This window comes from Rhopalosiphum maidis, chromosome 4, assembly GCF_003676215.2.
Source record: "Rhopalosiphum maidis isolate BTI-1 chromosome 4, ASM367621v3, whole genome shotgun sequence".
In the NCBI taxonomy this organism is placed as follows: domain Eukaryota; kingdom Metazoa; phylum Arthropoda; class Insecta; order Hemiptera; family Aphididae; genus Rhopalosiphum; species Rhopalosiphum maidis.
The window spans coordinates 34,943,478-34,962,259 of record NC_040880.1 but is presented as its reverse complement, the minus strand read 5'-3'; the positions used below and the strand labels follow the sequence as shown (position 1 = coordinate 34,962,259).

Genomic DNA, 18,782 nt, shown 5'->3' with positions numbered 1-18,782 from the left:
AAAGAATCACCTTATATTATTATCAGGTTTCATAATGGTTAAAAAAAAAATATCTACAAGTAAGGCAGTGGCATATTTTGAACATTATAGAATTTAAATATAATGCATGACCTCATCGTTTAACACTATTTTGTTACATATTTATGTATAAATCTGTTGATGTTAAACGGTAATTTATCCAATACAAAAATATTCTCCGACCATACTGTCGTAATTTTTTATTTGCAAACCTAGAACAATATGTTGTTTCTCATTGTTTTGTTCCGGAATAATATTCATAATTTTATATATTTACATCATTTGAATTACTTTTATTTAATACTTATATTAATAAAATATTTTTTTTGTAATTCTCAATACTAATACATTTTTTCAATATTTACATATTTTGGGTTTTTATTCCATATTTTAAGAAAAATCGATACATAATATTATATTGATTATTTTATTACAATAAAATCAGTTCCCTAATGATTACCTTCTTATTTATTTTATAAAAAAATAATAATAAAAAAAAATGGTATGAGTTATGTATGTTTTATTATTGTTCTAATTTTTAACTATAGACATAGAAACCAGATAAAATATGATAAGTTGAAGAAGAATCCGATTTAAAATTGATTTATTTAAGTTCAATAATTTTAATATTCCTGAAAAATGAGTAATACGCAATACTGATATTATAGTTGTATTTTTAATATATTTAACGTCAAGTTTCATAGTAAGTCATGCTCTACATAAAACGATATAGTAAACGATAGTGGTTAAAAAATATGAACCTAAAGTAATTTTATTTTTTATTGTATTTAAAAATTTTACTAAATTAATAAATTGCATTTCAATATCCTAACTTCGATTGGTGCGCAGATAACTTATTTATCATATTTACAATATATAAGTATCAATTACTAATAATTTTGAATACAACATACAGATATGTAATTTTATTAATTGTACGATTACAATAAAATATAAGAAATCATAATAAACAGAATTCTATGTATTTGATTCAGCAAAAAACAAACTAATAATATAATTATCGAATATTTTAATTAGCACATATAGTATTTCAAAAATATTAATTAAATTTATTCCCAAAAACAAACTAAATAATCCTCCAACGTTACCTAAAACAAAAATATAATATTAAATTTATATTAATATCAGAATATTATAATTGTAATATAGTGAATCAATATTACAATAGTATTAGTGAAACATGTAGCATAAACATACGTTGTAAAATAAAATCAACTAAATGTTACAGTTTATGATGTTATAGTTAATATGCAGTCATTTAAGCACTAAGCTCGAATTTAATACGCTAGCTTTTACTATTAATAATAAAAAAAAAATCAATTATTATACTTATATCGGAACAGTATTGTACTTGCTATAACAATAATTGCACATAAGTAATAACTACCATATAATTTCGATCATAGGTAATCTGCCTCAGAATAATGCCAAATGTCTAATATAGATAGATTTCATGCAAAATCACATTCAATCTGAAATTTTCTCTATTATTGAGTAAAACCTAGTTCTAACTAAGCTTTAAAACAATATCAATCGTAATTAAATTAATGAAAAACTGTATTATCACGATTAAAAATTTATTGTAAGCAAAAAAATCATGATTTACAACAGCTACATATTTGAAACTAACCTATTACATTTGTTAATCATCATTGTATCTAAAATTGAATTTTGCAAAATAAAAATAACAAATAGTCGAGAATAATGAAATTTTTGCTAACGAGCTTTTAATTAATGTAATAAAAATAATTTTATATAATATAATTTCATATTATTTTTAGTTTTTATGATAAAAATTATATGATTTTTTTTGGACAACATTTATTTATATTGTTTTATATCATCATGACTATGTGTCATATCAAATGTCAGTGGCGTAGCCAGGGGGGACAGAGGGACCATGGCCCTCCCATCAGCTGTGGATTTATTATTGTTTTTATATCAGTACGTCCATAGAGTATAAAAAGAGTAGAAATGTTATTTATTATCTATAGTTATGGTACCTAGTTCGATTACAAACGTTACCAATTGTTTTGTCTAGGCGATCAGCAGTGAATTTTATATAATATTTTTTTGTAGCTCCCCCCTAGATACCCTGGCTACGCCACTGTCTAATGTATTGTACTGAATATTATAGTTTGTATATATTACATTTTAATTTGTTATTAATACAATGTATATTTAGACTATTGCTATTAATGTACGAGTTTCTACAGTATAGTCAATGCTGTAATGTTCTGCTGTCATTCATTTGAAAAAAAATCAATTATCCTAACTCATAAGTTGTAACATATCACTTACTAATTAGTGATTTTAGGTTTAATATTGATGCGGATGTATATGCTGTAAAATAAGGTTTTTTGAAAACGAACTCAATCGTGGCACCTCTAGAACTGCAACCAAACAATTTTTAATATTAATCATTACTTATTGTATACACATAGTATAAAAGTTACACGTGTATATATTAGTATATTATGTAATTTACAATAGTATTAATGTACAATATTACATAATATATATGTATATTGTTTAATTGGATTATATTGTACATAGAAAAACCTTAACTATTTGTCAACTATAACATACTTATTTTTAACTAAATTTGTTAATTTCATGTAATTCCAATCGTCGAAATGAGATGTATCTATTACTTCATATTCGATCATAGAACATGTTGGCAAACAATTACACTCCATTTGATTTTCCGGAAACTTGGTTGATTCTATATTTTAAAATATTGTGAATAATTGACTTTAAATAAAAAGTACAAAGACATACATTTATTTTTTAAAACTATGGGAATCTAATTATGAGAAATACAACATGATACAGTTATATCAAATTGCATAGAACTATATAGATAATATTATATTTTATTAAATAATTTATTGTAGTAAACGCAAAACAATTCCTTCATCAATTAGTAACCTTTGTTATAGGCGTTTACTCAAATAAAAGAATTAAACAATTTTTAATACACGTCTAAAGTTAATTGTAAATATTCTATATTCTATTATCTTCCAAAAAACTTTAATTATATACTAATTCGTGTTGTAATAATTTTAAGTACTGTAATGATGTGCACTTAGTCATAATATATCTTAAATTTTAATTGTATGATAAGTAATATTCAATAAAATACAATAATATATATAATAATTGTAATAATAACAAATGTATAATAATTATAATAATTAATAGCTTTAAATATAAGATAAAACTCACACATATGCACATATACACACGCACACACTCTTATCTGTATAAGAATTAGATATATAACTAATTATTTAACAAGTAATGATTTAGAGATATATAATAGTTCCCGATCAACTTACTATTGTTTTTCTCTATCATTACAGTACACAATAACTAATTTTTTATACTTAAAGAAATCAGAATATTTTAAAAAGTTACATTATTGAATTAACTGATAGAGTACTATTAAATTAATGTTATGTCTTAGTTTGTTAACTACTTTTGTGCATGGTTCGAGGATTACTTGTAGAATCTCTGGTACCTACTTTGCGTTTGACAGTTTATTCTTAATATGTTTATATTGTCGGCATTCAAGTAATAAATATATGTTTGACCTAGTTTTATGATGAAATGATTATTTAATATAATAGATAAATTTTACAGTTTAATACATAGTTGTTGGATAAATGAATATAAAGTTTTTATAATTGAATTAATTAGTATGGAATATTAGTATAATGAATTTAGTATCTAAAATTCTTAATAAAACTAATATATTATAAGTAATTATGGCTTTAAGTAAATGCAATTATGAAGATAATTAAAAATAGTATAGACAATAAGATTTCACGAGAGAAAAAAATATTGATCTTGTTAACAACTAAAGTAGTAATTCATAATTTTTTAAATATAGTTTAAATACTTTGAGAATATCACAGTCAATATTTCAAATACTCTAAAAAAAAATTATGTCAATTTATTTTTGATATTTTTATACTTAACCTAACTTATACATGCCGAATAATAATTTATGATAATAGTTATAATATTTTCGTAAATGTTCAGTTTTTTGTTATTTTTGTATACGTACAATTAATTTTAAACCAAAATTAAACTAATGAACAATTTTATGGATTTCTAAATCTGAATTTGAAGTCATAGTAGGTTTATAAAATTTTAAAAGTTTAATAATGAATTTTCTTTAATCAAAATTTAATATCATTTATGAATTAAATAGATTATATTAATATTTAATAATGATACTCAAAACTAAAATAACACATTTTATTAAAAATTTTATGTAGGAATAAATTATTTTAATATTTATATATTGTATCAAAAACAACAGTTTATTGAAATTTACGTAATTGTATAATATGATAGTGCATTATTATACTTGGGGTATAACATATATACAAAATAAAAATATATTGCATATTTTATATAATTACGTATAGCATCCAGTACGCAATTGACTTTGGCTGGACCACATATTTTTAATTCATTTGATCCTAAAACTGAAAATAAAAATATTAAAAACCGGATCATACCTAGGAATAAGTGCATACAATAACGTGTATTGAGTCGTTGTTTGATTCTCAGATATTAACATAGAACAAGCGTAAATTTAAGAATATGATAAATCAATGATACATTTATTACTTTTCTTAGCAAACCGTTTTTGTTAAAAATATTAACTGTACCACCCCCTACACACAGGTAATAATTATATTTCATAACTATTAATTAATCGTACATAAATAAACACTCATAAACAATCGATTTAATATAGAATTGTAGTCATATCTCAGACATTGGGTTTATAAGAATTTTCTTTTAATTATTATGAGATGTTATTGTTGGAAAAATTGTAGGCGAACATTTTTCCCCAAATGAAAGGAAAATATGAGATTTCCTTTCATAACATTTTTACTATTATAATGTTTATAATATAAAATCGGTTATTATCAAATGTACTCTTTTATATTTACAGGTCTTAATTATTATTGTTTTAAGTCAGAAACATTTTATAAATTTGAGCAAAAACGTGAAATATTGAATTTTTTTTTAACACAAACATTGATGATAATAATATATTGAGTGACGTGGTCGACGTATTAGGTAGTATATATTTAAGTAAATAATGCTATTACAATATAAATATTCTGTATTTTTGTATGATACTAAAAGTATATAATTTAAATGACACTGTCAATATATTTAAAACTGTTATAATATTAAAGAAAAAAATCACTGATGACAATGTACGCAAAAACAAAGATTATTAATAAAAAACTAATTTTATTAAAATATTGAAATATTTTGTGCGTTTTAATATTTCATAATTTTATATTTCATCGAATTTTCAAATACCAGTTATAATTAGCTAATTAGTTGAAATTGAAACAGTTGATTATATGTAGTTAAAATGTAGAAATTATAAAATATTTCAAATATTTTCTTATATCTAAACAATTTTATATTGTTTGTATTTTTTCCACTTAAGTTGACTAAAATTAAATCATCATATATGATACATTCAATATTATAAAAGATTATAGAGTTAAAATTATATATTAATATCCTCTCATATAATGCATTTAACATATCAGACGTACTTTAAATATATCATGACAAAATCTGGAAGCAATTAGTTTCACACATTTTTCAAATTAATAATCGGTATGGAAATATTGTAAGCGATGAATTTTATAAGATGATATGGAGAGTGATAACAAACAAAATACATTGACATTACAGACAAAAAGTTCATCGACATTTTTAAGCACTGTTTACATTAGGCAATAGACTACACAAAATTACGGGCTTACAAAACTTACTTTTGAAAAACCACCCTGTTGTTAAACAAATGTATTTTCTACTTCGTTTAAAATTTTTATCAAGAAAACATCATAATAATAATATTAAATAAATAAAATAATGATTACATGCTCCTTGGAACATTATACAGCCACACATGGAAATAGTTTTGTTTATTTCACATTCATGGTTACAATTTAATTCGGTGTATTGTTTAAAAATGGATAGCTGTCTTTCGTCTTGCAAATAACATTGTCTGATTTCCAGTGAACGCCACATTAAGTCTGAATTAATTTTTTTCACGAACGGAGTGATTTGTATTTTTGTATATGTGTCTGGTGTAATAAATTTTCTAGGAGTTATCGAATAATATTCAGCTGGATTAGAAAACGTTATCTAAATAAGATCAATAGAATTAGCAATGTAATATTGGGAATAATAACATAATATTCTGTGTAATGTAATTAATATTTTACGTAATATCATAGGCACACATAGGGGGGCGCTTAGGAAGTATTAGCACCCCAATTTTAAAAGTAGCACCCTCAAATACTTTTTTTATAATATCACAAACAGTAGCTATTCAACGCTATGCCCGGAAAATGAAGAGCTTAAGCACACTCAGTTTTTTCATTGAAATTGCACCTATGCGTAATATTGTTATTTTTTTTTTTTTTTTTTGATATTGAGACTACTTTAAGTAACGATTTTCATAAGCAAACAGAAGTTTGCTGTTGTAACTATTATAGGTATGAGTAATTGTAACCATTAAGACAAATGTGTTTTTATACTGTTTAATGTTGTATTTAGATCTATTTAAAATAAGTATAGGTTGAAATAAAACGATAACTCTTTAAGTTTAATATACAATAATAGTTTACTTCAAAAGTTTTTAGAAAACTAATAAATCAATGACCTAGATAAAAGAACAGTAAAACAGGACGTAAAATTAATGTTTTTAAGCGTCATAAAAAATTAAGAAAAAAATAAGTATGATGTCATGTTGTAAATTGGTAAAACTGACTGTTCAAAATTAACTATGATTACGGTTCATTCCACAATAATTACATAGGTGAAAAAAAATTGTTTTTTTTTTGGTTACACATATATATATTTTTTAAGTGCTAAATATTAAATACATATTTTTCACAAGTTTAAATATAACATACCAACCAAATATATAATAAGGCTAAGCTTTTTTTTTTGTCCACGCAAGCAATTTCTTGTATTCTGTAGTATAAAAATTGTAAGCCACTGAGGAATTTAAAGTCTAACCATCATTCTTTCAATGTGAAATCTAGCTCTAGTTATGCCCTTTGTTTTCAAAACATAATTTAGAGTGAATTTTGGAAACTTAAGAAAAGGCGGAATATTTAAGGAAGTTTCAAGAGACATCAAGTTTAATAAAGTTAAGAAGTCTTTATCAGCTACAACTTAATTACTTAGCTGTAATATATTTAAAGCTACACAGTGGCATAAAATGTTTATGATGTAGTAAATACTACAAAATATTATATAGAAGAAAAAAAAGTTTTGGCTTCATATATTTAACTGATATATTACATATTTAAACTTGTAAAGAACCAACATGTTTTTAATAGTTAGAAAAATGAATATGAACAGTAAAAATATCAATTTTTTTTAAGAAATGATTCAACGTTTAAAAAACGTGTATATAAAGGTTTGGTAGTTTACAACTCACAATAATGAAGTGGTATCTGCATATATTGTGTAGAAAAGTGTACTAAAATAATATCAATATATAATCATTTGTCTGTTTTTAGTCTTTAAATAATGTCATTCTTATATCGTATTATACGATACAATACAATATTCGTAGTATATTTTTTGTTTTTGTTTCGCATTTATATATAAAACATCAATATTTCTTATTTATCACTCTAATATTTATAATTTCCGTGTTACGTACCAAAAATCTACCATTTTCAATACCCAGATTAGCACAATTCAAGAAATCGCCATCAAAAGTGTGTAGCATCAATCTTAAACGATGGTTATAACTAACGCCACTCGTTCGAGCAGGAGTCACGTCAGCAATAGTATGTTGTTTCGAATAAAATGAGTATCCATCATCTAAATTCCAATTTGATTTACCGGTATTAGCATATGTCATATTTTTTGAAAAAAAATCAGAATATCTGAAATTACAAAACAATGAATTATATTAATGTACCACTGTGAGAGACAAATTTTAAACATGAATAATGTTAGGATACCTAAGATATAATAATTTAATACTGTAAAAATGATCACGCAGTAGTTGTTATATATTATAATTCATTAACCGTAATAATATTTAAAACATTAGTATTTATTTCTGCTTTATAAATGTTCACAATGTAATATAATCATTGTCGTTTATTATTCACGAGGTACCTACTCAAAATATTTTTAACAATAAAATAATTTTATAACAATATTATAAATTATATTATATCACATTAAAAACTAAATAATAGTTATAGGTTGGTACTAACTTTGTCGTTGTACATTTTGTTGATCATATCAACAAAAAAAGGTCTTAATATTTTTGTGTTTGATAGAGTAATTTCTGTTATAAAATTGGATATCATAGTATTTTGAGGTCAAAAGTAAAATTTTCGAAAATAATTAAAAACAAAGGTGAATAACTAAAAATTAATTAAGGAAAAATGAGTATATTTTTACAGTACCTATTTTTGATCAAATTGATTTTATTTTTTAATGTAATCTAAAAAAAAATAATCATGTATACTTGAAATTTATATTAATATTTTCTAAATTAGATATGATTTCAAAAACGGTTTAATTTTTTTTAGTCACATCTGTACAATGTTGAATATAATACCTAAATCTTGAAAATTATATCTCACATTTTTATAACACTTGTGTACCTATGTCAATTTAAGTATAGGAAAAATACTTATTGTATATGTTTTTTTTTATAGACATAATATGAATTTTAGATTTTGACAAAATTAATAACTAAATGAAAAATAGAGTACAATACATTTTAGTAATTTTGTTATATTTAGAAAAATTTTAACCATAGACGCTGTTATTTCTATATACAATGAATTTTTTAAAATATTTGTACTTACATTTTTTTCAGCGATCCTTTTTAAACATTTCAAAGATATGTTAATAAGAATAACATTTGTTTGTACATAAATAATACACCTATATTACTATAATAATTATTATATAACTAATATGATATTTTTGGCGACCAGTAGTTTATCGTAATATATAACTTATAGAAAAGTAATTTACTTATAATTATTTTTATAAATTATACAATTTTCTATGAAATAGAGGTTGACATATAATTTGTCGTGTGTCATTATGATTTATCATTAAATTCAAATTTAATACGTCCATTGTAGTATTATGAGTATGCTAAATGAGGATTAGAACTTAAAATGTATTATACAACGACGTTTTTAATCTAAAACATTATTAAAATATGTATTTATTAACTTTACCTTTGATAATATTCATCTTTAAAAATTTGATTTAATGGCATCATGTTAATTGTAAAACATAATCCAAAAATGCCTATTATTGGTTGCATATATTTACAAACATTTCTCAACGTTGTATTCTCCCATTTACCATCAGACTGAAATACTTCTGAACAACTAATCCCACAATCCTATTATTAAAATTAGAAATTACGAGACAGCTAAATGTTGCATTTTAAAGTATTAGGATACATAAATATATGGTATAAATAAATATCATAACAAATCGCATTAAAAATTAAAATAAATCACCCAGTGCAAACTATACTTGTAAACCAAAAATATAACATGTGCAAGGTTTAGCTTGCATTATTTTAGTAGTAGTATTTGGTTTTAAGTTATTGTTAAGTTGAGATGATTTCTGTTGATGATAAAAAGGAGCTATCTATTTAATATGAGCTCAGAACCTAATTGAGTAATTCGTTGGTTTGTTCATTGACGTAACATGAGAAAATGAACTGGAGATAGGTTTGAAATTTATTGGTGGCTGTGTAAATGTCTGTTTAGAAGGAAAATTGAATCTTATAAAATAACTAAAAACTTAACTCACGTGCAAACAATTCTTTATTACATTGTAGTCAATATATTCTCTTAAACTTGTTTCCAATCCATGAGAATAAAAATTGACAGAACATAGCTTATCTCTATATATTTTAAGTTGATCCCTGAAAAGAAAATGTAGGTTGTTAATGAATTTTTAAATGTTGGTTTTTAATTTAATTTGTTTAATATCAAAGTTAGAAAATATGGATCATACATAAGTGTATTAAAAAACAATATTAAACAATATTTGATTTTATGTTCCCCGTCATGTCTACTTGTGCATTACAAATAAAATTTCAAATTCGATAAATCTATATGTATATTTTTAATTTATTAATGAATAGGAAATAAAAATTTTTTTATATATATATATAATTTAATATTAGCATAATAATAATTTTTAGACATTTAGCGTTATTAAAGTAAACAATTTATAAATAGCTATAAAGCTATATATTAATATGACGTGTTGAGTTAGTATCTTAAATTTGTATCTTTAACCCGATTGTGATCTGAATAAATTATAAATTTAGCCAACCTATTGTGTCTCAAATATAAGCATTCTGATTGAATCCAAAGAACATCGGTTTAAAAAGTAATGCATTAACGTATAAATAATATATGTATAACAAAAGTATGATTTCATAAAAAGATAATGTTATTTAATTTTTTTTTTTACACAATATTATTAAAAACATAAACATTTAAATATTAGTCAATCTTAGAGAATTATTATTTATTAATACAGTCTACTTATAATAGTATAATTTTTGAAACTTTAACAATAAAGTTTATGGAGTAAATGCATTATACATGGTAATTCTTTTATCATTAAACACTCATTATTTCTAAAAGTATTGATTTTTTTCAATTATTTTTTTCAAAAATTTTAGTTTCATGTTTTTCTAAAACTATATAACATTTTTATTTTTTTCACCTTTATATTTAATAGTGAAATCATTATCAACTTTTGATTTTCAAATTACAATCTATATTTTAAATGTCATAAAACAGTAGGGCTATTTTTTTATGAATTCTAACGTTAAAATTAGTATTTTTTATATAACTGTTAGTGAGTTATAATAGCTGCTCAAAGTTAGGTGATTTGAGGTTTTTAGATGTTCGTCCTACAAGTTATTACGGCTGTGAGGCATTGGATAATTGATAACTACAGATACAAAGTTCACTATACTGGGTCGATAGTCGATAACGAGTTTATTACATATTATGATTATTGATTATACAGAACAACCAACGAGAAGTATTATAAAAATAGAAAACCACCCAACTTCGAAAAGCTATATCTCGATAAAAAAATTAATGAAAAATAATAATTTGAACGTTAAAATTCATAAAATAAAATAGTCCTATTAATTAACTACAATTCAAATATCAGTTGCCATTTGAAAATTAAAAGTTAATAGTGGTTTAACTATTAAATAAAAAGGTAAGAAAAATAAAAATTTCATAGAATTTAAAAAAAAAAAAAAACATGAAACAAAATATTTTAAAAAAGTCAATTCTTGACGAAATAATGAGTGTTTAATGATAAAAGAATAACTCTGTGTATTAAATATCTTAATGGTTAGACATACTTGACATTGTTTTAAAATTTCTAAGAATTTGAATTTACTTGAATTTAAAGTACCTATAAAATAATGAATTTAATTTGACATAAATACTATTTGTTTAGTTAAAAAAATTACTGAAAACAGTAATCTCTATTGTAGGGGAGGAATTGGGATTTAAAAAAAAAAAAAAAACTAACTTTGAGATGCAATCTGATTGATATCAGTGACCCCACACCACTAATATTGATTATTAATACTATCATAAAAAAACTGGATGGGCTACAGACAATGGACTAAGCCCCTCAAGCCCCCCCCCCCCATAGTTGCGCCTATGCTAAATAACTGGTACAAAGATTTTTCTTTTTTAAACAGTAATATTAATTGTACACATGAAAAATAATAACTTGTATATTATTTATAACCTACCAATAAGAACTGTTCGTGTCCATATATTTTTCCCAAACGGATTTTCGAAGTTGACTTGACGGGCAAATCATGATCGACGGGAAGGGTATTTCTCGAATTGGCGATTCTGTATTTTCAATAAACATTACTGTTGGATTGTTAATCCAAACACTCGCCAAAACGCTCAGTGCTTTAAGTGATATTGATATCATCAGAACAAATATAAAAATCCAAAACGATCTAAAACATATTTAAGATTTAGTGAGATTTCTAGGTACAAATTAAACACAGATAATTTTTTACGTATCTACCTATAATTATACAAAAGATTATTATTTCAATGTGGTTTACTATACCATAGATTATAAACACATGTATATACCTAAGTAAATATTATGTAAATAATACATTTATCAAATACATTGTAGATCAATTAATGTCATGATGAATGTTTAATGTTAATTAGTATTTATTTAGAAATAAGTCGATTTGTAATTGGCCAAGTATACAGTAAATGACCCATTGCTTTGGTATAGTAATATTATCGATTAGATTTTGACCAGGATCATTAAATAGTATGTAATACATTGCGTACATAGGCAAAACTAGTAATTACAAACTTTATTTTATATTTTTAGTTAGTAAAAAAAGTAACTATTTTGTATATTATTCGTCTTAGATTTCGATCATAGCAATGAACGTATTAGTTTTATAACGATGTGTATTTTTACGTATGGTGAAATTAAAACAACAACCATTTGGGACAAAACTAGTTTGTTATGTTAAACTGATCAACGTCTTAAATAAGCTGCACTATAGTTAGTATTTAGAAGTCAAAAGTTAAATATTTCCAATACTTTTAAAACATATGGGGATAATTAAAAAAAAAAAAAGTTACGGAAAACCGAATATACCTACACCAAAACACCAGTTTCGACAGTATCTTGTACAAAAATAAATTACTACAGAATATAATTGTAAATAGTATATTCATGAAATAATTATATTAGCATTTTCTAGACATGATATTATAATTTTCAAAATATATTGGCTCTTTTTAAGTTATTTTGAACATGAAATATTTTCGAATTTTTTTAGCTTTTTAACTTAATTGTTCTTAAAACAAAGTCACAATTTATTTAAGCGTTTAAAATGTTTATTTTTACAAACTTCGATGATGTGTAAATAATTTAATAATTAAAAAGTACATTGTTTTTAATTTATTTAAGTTATGTTTTCTAAAAATTTAAAATTGTTTACAAGTTTTACATAAGTTTTCTAGTAGAATAAAAAAAAAATGTGAAAAACCACAAAATAAATTACTTTTAGTAATATAAATAAATTATAAAATATTGTAAAAAGTATAGGCTTACTATCCCTGCCTAGAAGGCTAGAATCATTTTATTTTTGAATTACATCATAACACATCCATTACAATAATACTCACGTAATACTTTTCCAAAAGCTTTTTAATTATCGAATGACTTCTCTGTTTTTTTTCTGATGTAATTTTTCATTACAATATTCTTATGATATTTGAAATGTATTGTACATTATTATAAATTACTTATTATTTATCTTTTATTCTTTTAAATAATGTCCACTAGTCTTTTAAATAAATGGAATGGTTTCAGTTTATTTTTATACAATACATTTTAATATATTTTTTGAATAGGTAAGTATATTGAATTATTTCTATACATGGGTACAAATGTACAAATAACATAATTTTGATTTGTTATTACTTATTAGGTATCAATAATATCACAATTTAAAATAATAAACACGCTAAACGAATAATAAAAGTATTCAACTAACTTTTCTATAAGTGATCTATGCTTTGTTGAAAAATACTTCATACAGGGTGATGTAGTTTTTTCACAATACTCATGAAACCAACTGTGTTTAGTAAGCATTATGATTTTTATAACCAAATAGTTTTATTTAACGTATTGACTATTGGTACTTAACTTTTAAAAATAAACATTGACCAAAGTACTTATAAGACACTACTAGATATGTTCATAAAAATGTCAATTTAACACAACTATTTTTCTAGGTCAAAATACACGGAAGTTAAAGCAATTGTTAATTTATGTGGAAGGACAATATTGTCAATATTATTATTTTATTCCCGGTATTTTTATCGTGTTTTAATTTCAATAAAAATTATTTGTGTATTAATTGCACTCGAGAGAATTTTCATAATATTGGTTTTAATGAAAAAAAAAATTAAAATGATAATTGCACGAATATTAAAATAGGTTAAACGTGACTGAAAGTAATGGATATAGTGTTGTTTTAGAACTTATTAGTAATATGGTAGCTGTTAGAAAAATGTATTAAAATCATTAAAAGTTAAAAAATTTGAAATATTATTCATCAATAACTAGTAAATTGATAATAATTCATTAAATAAACAAAGCAAAAACTACAAATATTGAATTAAAAATCTTGATATAATGCAGTAACTAAATGATAGGTACCTTACTACAGTCAATATTAAAATTATTTATTATTCGGATAATAAAAAATAATTATTTTCGTGTGCAGGATCGGTTTTGATCTTGAAATTATTTTAGATTTTTTTTTTAGAATTTAGAACTATATAGTTTTCTTGAAAAGTAAAATATTTTAAAGAAGATAAGAAGTATTTTGAAGTTTCCCACATTCCTTTAAAAACTATGCAAAAACTTTTCTATTTATTTGTTATAATTGGTTAAATCGTTTTTAGAATTTGCATAACTTTATAGGTATATACAAAATATTAGGTTAATAACTTTTATAGTATTATTATCAACAAGCTTATCATTCAGACTAATACTAGCTGGAATGTTTTTGCATATGAAAATAACTATGATAACAGTGCTTAGAGAGTTACATAAACTAGGCACACAGAAGAGAAAATTGGTGGTTTAAATAACTTTCACTATTTCATGTTAAATAGTACTAATAAGTAATAATGGTAATTTGGTAAATTTTGATGCATAATTTTTTGTGAACGAGTAGTAACTTTAATCATATATTTTCTATGGCTAATTATGTTTTATTATGTTTTTATACTTTTAAACTAAATGTGACTATGTGAAATGGTGGCTAATAGAGCAAATTTTTATTTTATTATAGTAAAATGTTTTATGAGTGTAGGCATAGGATTTTGTCCTCAAGGAGGGCCTTTAAAAATATAGAAACCAAAGATTCTCTTACTAGTTAGAGCTTAAGTAAAGCCAGAGGCCGCAGGGGGCCACGAACCATCCGCCCTCCTGTACACACACCAATGTGCGTAGGTAAACATAATAAATATAAAAAAATATTCGATTTTCATGAGTAGAAGACTCTTTAGCCGATACATAACCCAAAGAACGAACGATGCTCAACTGTCTTATAAAAAAAGGTGAAATCTAATAACAGTGATACGCAAATGACAACTGGCGCAGCCGAATTGCAGCCCAAAGTCACTTTTATCGCGTTATTAAAATTCGTATAAAGTCTATTAGGTACGATATACTGTTTTTAATATGCAATATTTTCATTAATTTTAACAAACATTTTTTTTAATGATTTAAATTGTTAAAATAGTGTCAAATGATGAGGTCATGATTTATATTTAAATTCTATAATGTTCAAAATATGTCAATGCTTTTCTTGTAGATAATTTTTTTTCCACCATTATGAAACCTAATAATAATATAGGTATCATGAATTTTTTATTTAACCAATCCGGGCTTTTCTGATTTGAGACATTATATTCAGTGATAACAATATTTCAAATTAAGGAGTACTGAAATATTATTTGGTCGTTTGCTATGTAAATCGATTAATTTACTCAATACTCTCATCTTTTGACAAACATTTTATTTTAATGATTCAAATTGATAAAATTAAATTGAAAGACGAGGTCATGCATTATTTTTATTTTACTATGCTTGAAATTTCTCATTGCCTTACTTTTACCTATTACTTTTCCGATAATTTTTAAATCTGAAAAAAAGCTCATCAAACAATATCTATATCATTTTATATTATACCTAATTTTTTTTGTTTTATGTTTTATTTAAAAAATGTTTTCACTCAATTATTTGTATTATATATGGCTTATAGGATTATATTATGTATTATTTCTCGCCCTTTTTTTATTTCTAGATCATTCCCTACATTTATAAATGTTTTTATACATATACATTTATATACTAATGCATTATTTTGATTATGCACCAAGTTACTACATATTCAATAACTTTACTCATCAAATTCGTTGCTTTATCTTTTGTAATATATAAAATACAATGTTTTATTACCTATTTCATATCTATAAGTTATTAAACCAAACAGGAAACAAATATATATTTTTATTTTTAAAATGTTTTGCGTAGGTACCTTCGCTTAGTAAATATAACTATTATTGATTTTCATAAAAGTTTTTCGAGTTTTTAGTTAGTTTGAACTCGACAATATTAAATTTTAACGACATTGATGAAAACTTTTTATCATCAAATTGTGAAAAATAATAATAATAATAACACTATAAATAGCTAGGCTATTATGTAAAGTTAAGATGTATTGGGTCAATAGTTTTTCTATGAAGTCATGCTATTAATGATAATAATTATTATTATTCACTATTTCCTTATAATAGCTTATAACTTTAAAATTTTATCTTAAGTAAATTTCAAACTTAAAGGGTAAAGTTACGTCGGTTCCATAGATTAGAGTATTATGCACATATGGAAAGAGGATAAAAATATAATATTTAACTGGCAAAAAAATATATAGTTTTTGATAAAAATATTAGTACCTACCTATTTCTGATCACTTTTATCAACTCACATTTTACGGAATTCTATATACATTAAAGTTTATCAAAAGAACTTGGGTATATGTTAAGTACTACAGTACAAATCTAATCCGTTAACAATTTCTTCTTTTAAAATTAATTATGAAAATTAATTGCCCTGTAGTTTCCTTATCATTTACAAATTAATATTTTCAATTTAAATTATTTTTAATGAAAAACTTAACTTATTTTACTAAAACTAGTATTTATCAGTTTGTAAACTATTTTATTATACTACAGCAACATTGAATCTATATAGTACAATGATATACAGCTTTGATGTTCAATTAAATAATCTGATCTACTGCTATCAAGACAGATTGTATAAAAACCGGTATAAATTACGAGTTTTATTAAAAGTAAGATACGCATATTTATTAGCAAATATCATATATTATTTAATTTAATATTAACTACCTATTAAGATAAAAACTCTTGTAGACACCCCCCAATAAATTGTAAAATCAAATAACTAAACTGATGTAATGAGTTTAAAAATATTAAAACAAGTATATGGTATTAAATCAGATTTCTTATAAATATATATCATATAATTCTAAAATATAATCTTTTGTATCACTTTATTGAAATAATTAATTATTTACTCTATTCACCCCTCATTTATAATATTTTCAACTCATTACATTTCTTTTGTATTACATATTGTATTGTGTTATACATACCTATTATCTATATTTATCAATATATTTTATTGTGATTTGTAAAACAAATTACTAACTTTATTGTTATTTGTTATTACTTATTAGATGTTTAAATGAATTTCAACCTATAGTAAAAATAAATAACGTGTTTTTGGGTTAGCGTGATAGACAATTGGTAATGGGCTGCTGTACATTTTTTTTTAAATATTATTGCACCATTTTTTTCTTTTATAAATTTATTTTATTTTCTATTATCTATATCATAGGTTTTATACAATTGTGAAATATATACAGTCAACTATCAAGCAACATGATAAAAAATTAAATTAATTTTACATACCAAATCGTATTATGACTCATGAAAAGGTAGGTAACACCGATATATAGAACGCATGCAATTGTATTTACCTGTAACAATCATATTACTCAAAGATATTGCGTTTTAAAACTTGAAATTAAATATCCAAAACAATAATAATTTTTAATACATGCACATGCTACTATGCAATATTCATGTAGGTATGTATGTGTATTTCAATTTACAAACCTATTACAGGCGAACACCCCTTGGGACGATTATAGATAAAAATTAAATAATATAATGACGTATTAAAAAATACATGATATACAATATAGAATTGTCCCAGCGGAGTTAATTTTTATGTTGCTATATAAGACAGTTGAACGAACAATATTATGAAATTAAATTTAGTAGTTATTAATAATAAACTAATGAAATATTTACTTTTATTGCCATAATTTTATTATTCACGTACATAACATATAGGTACAATGTTGAATATCTTATAGATAATAAAATATAGCAATTTAACTTAAAGTGAAAAACTGCACATATATACTTATGAAATTAATTTTAATTATATTTAGAAATTGTTCACTTCATGTTATATGTACATAATAAAATATAATTTTTTTTGTTATTATGATCATTAAAATACATTTTAATATAATAATAAATATTTTTAAAACATAATATAATAAAGCTATTCAAACATTTACAGACTTTTATATCAACATTATTTTCAAATCCAATATAGATCATACTAATAAATAGGTAGCATTAAAAAATTAGCAATTAATATATTATTATATCTTAGGTATTTATAAATGCCTATTTATAAATATATATCATATGTATTTATACTTACATTTAATTTTTACTTAAAGAATAAGTTAATTCAGTAACGACAGGTGTTAGTATTATTTAGAATATATTATCAATCATTGATTGTATCTTGTTTCAGTAAGTATAAAATATAAGTGATATATCATGAAACCAGTCTGAAATTATTTATTTTAAACTTTTATTATATTTTATCTTTGATACTGAAAACGCTAGTATTATCCTTTTTATATTAAAACTGAACTATATTAAAATATT

The 18,782-nt window shown here is 23.1% G+C and overlaps 1 protein-coding gene across 1 annotated transcript; it reads right to left on the bottom strand.

Moving 5' to 3' along the window:
* Positions 1-996: 996 nt before the first annotated feature.
* LOC113548936 (pickpocket protein 28-like) lies at positions 997-13,801 on the bottom strand. The gene is made up of 10 exons (XM_026950047.1): positions 13,703-13,801; positions 11,906-12,124; positions 9,916-10,030; positions 9,327-9,496; positions 7,772-8,000; positions 5,970-6,237; positions 4,473-4,538; positions 2,629-2,764; positions 2,341-2,432; positions 997-1,127 (listed from the first exon to the last, which is right to left on the bottom strand). The coding sequence occupies exons 1-10, from the start codon at positions 13,798-13,800 to the stop codon at positions 997-999; spliced, it is 1,524 nt and encodes a 507-aa protein (XP_026805848.1). The 5' UTR covers position 13,801.
* Between the last annotated feature and the right edge of the window lie 4,981 nt (positions 13,802-18,782).

Excerpts from the sequence above, each read along its gene's own strand:
- LOC113548936 (XM_026950047.1), bottom strand. The coding sequence starts at position 13,800 with ATGCTTACTAAACACAGTTGGTTTCATGAGTATTGTGAAAAAACTACA. Across the intron at positions 6,238-7,771 it reads TTGAAAATGGTAGATTTTTG|ATAACGTTTTCTAATCCAGC; the intron begins GTACGTAACACG and ends GATCTTATTTAG. Across the intron at positions 2,433-2,628 it reads ACAAATTTAGTTAAAAATAA|TTCTAGAGGTGCCACGATTG; the intron begins GTATGTTATAGT and ends GTTTGGTTGCAG.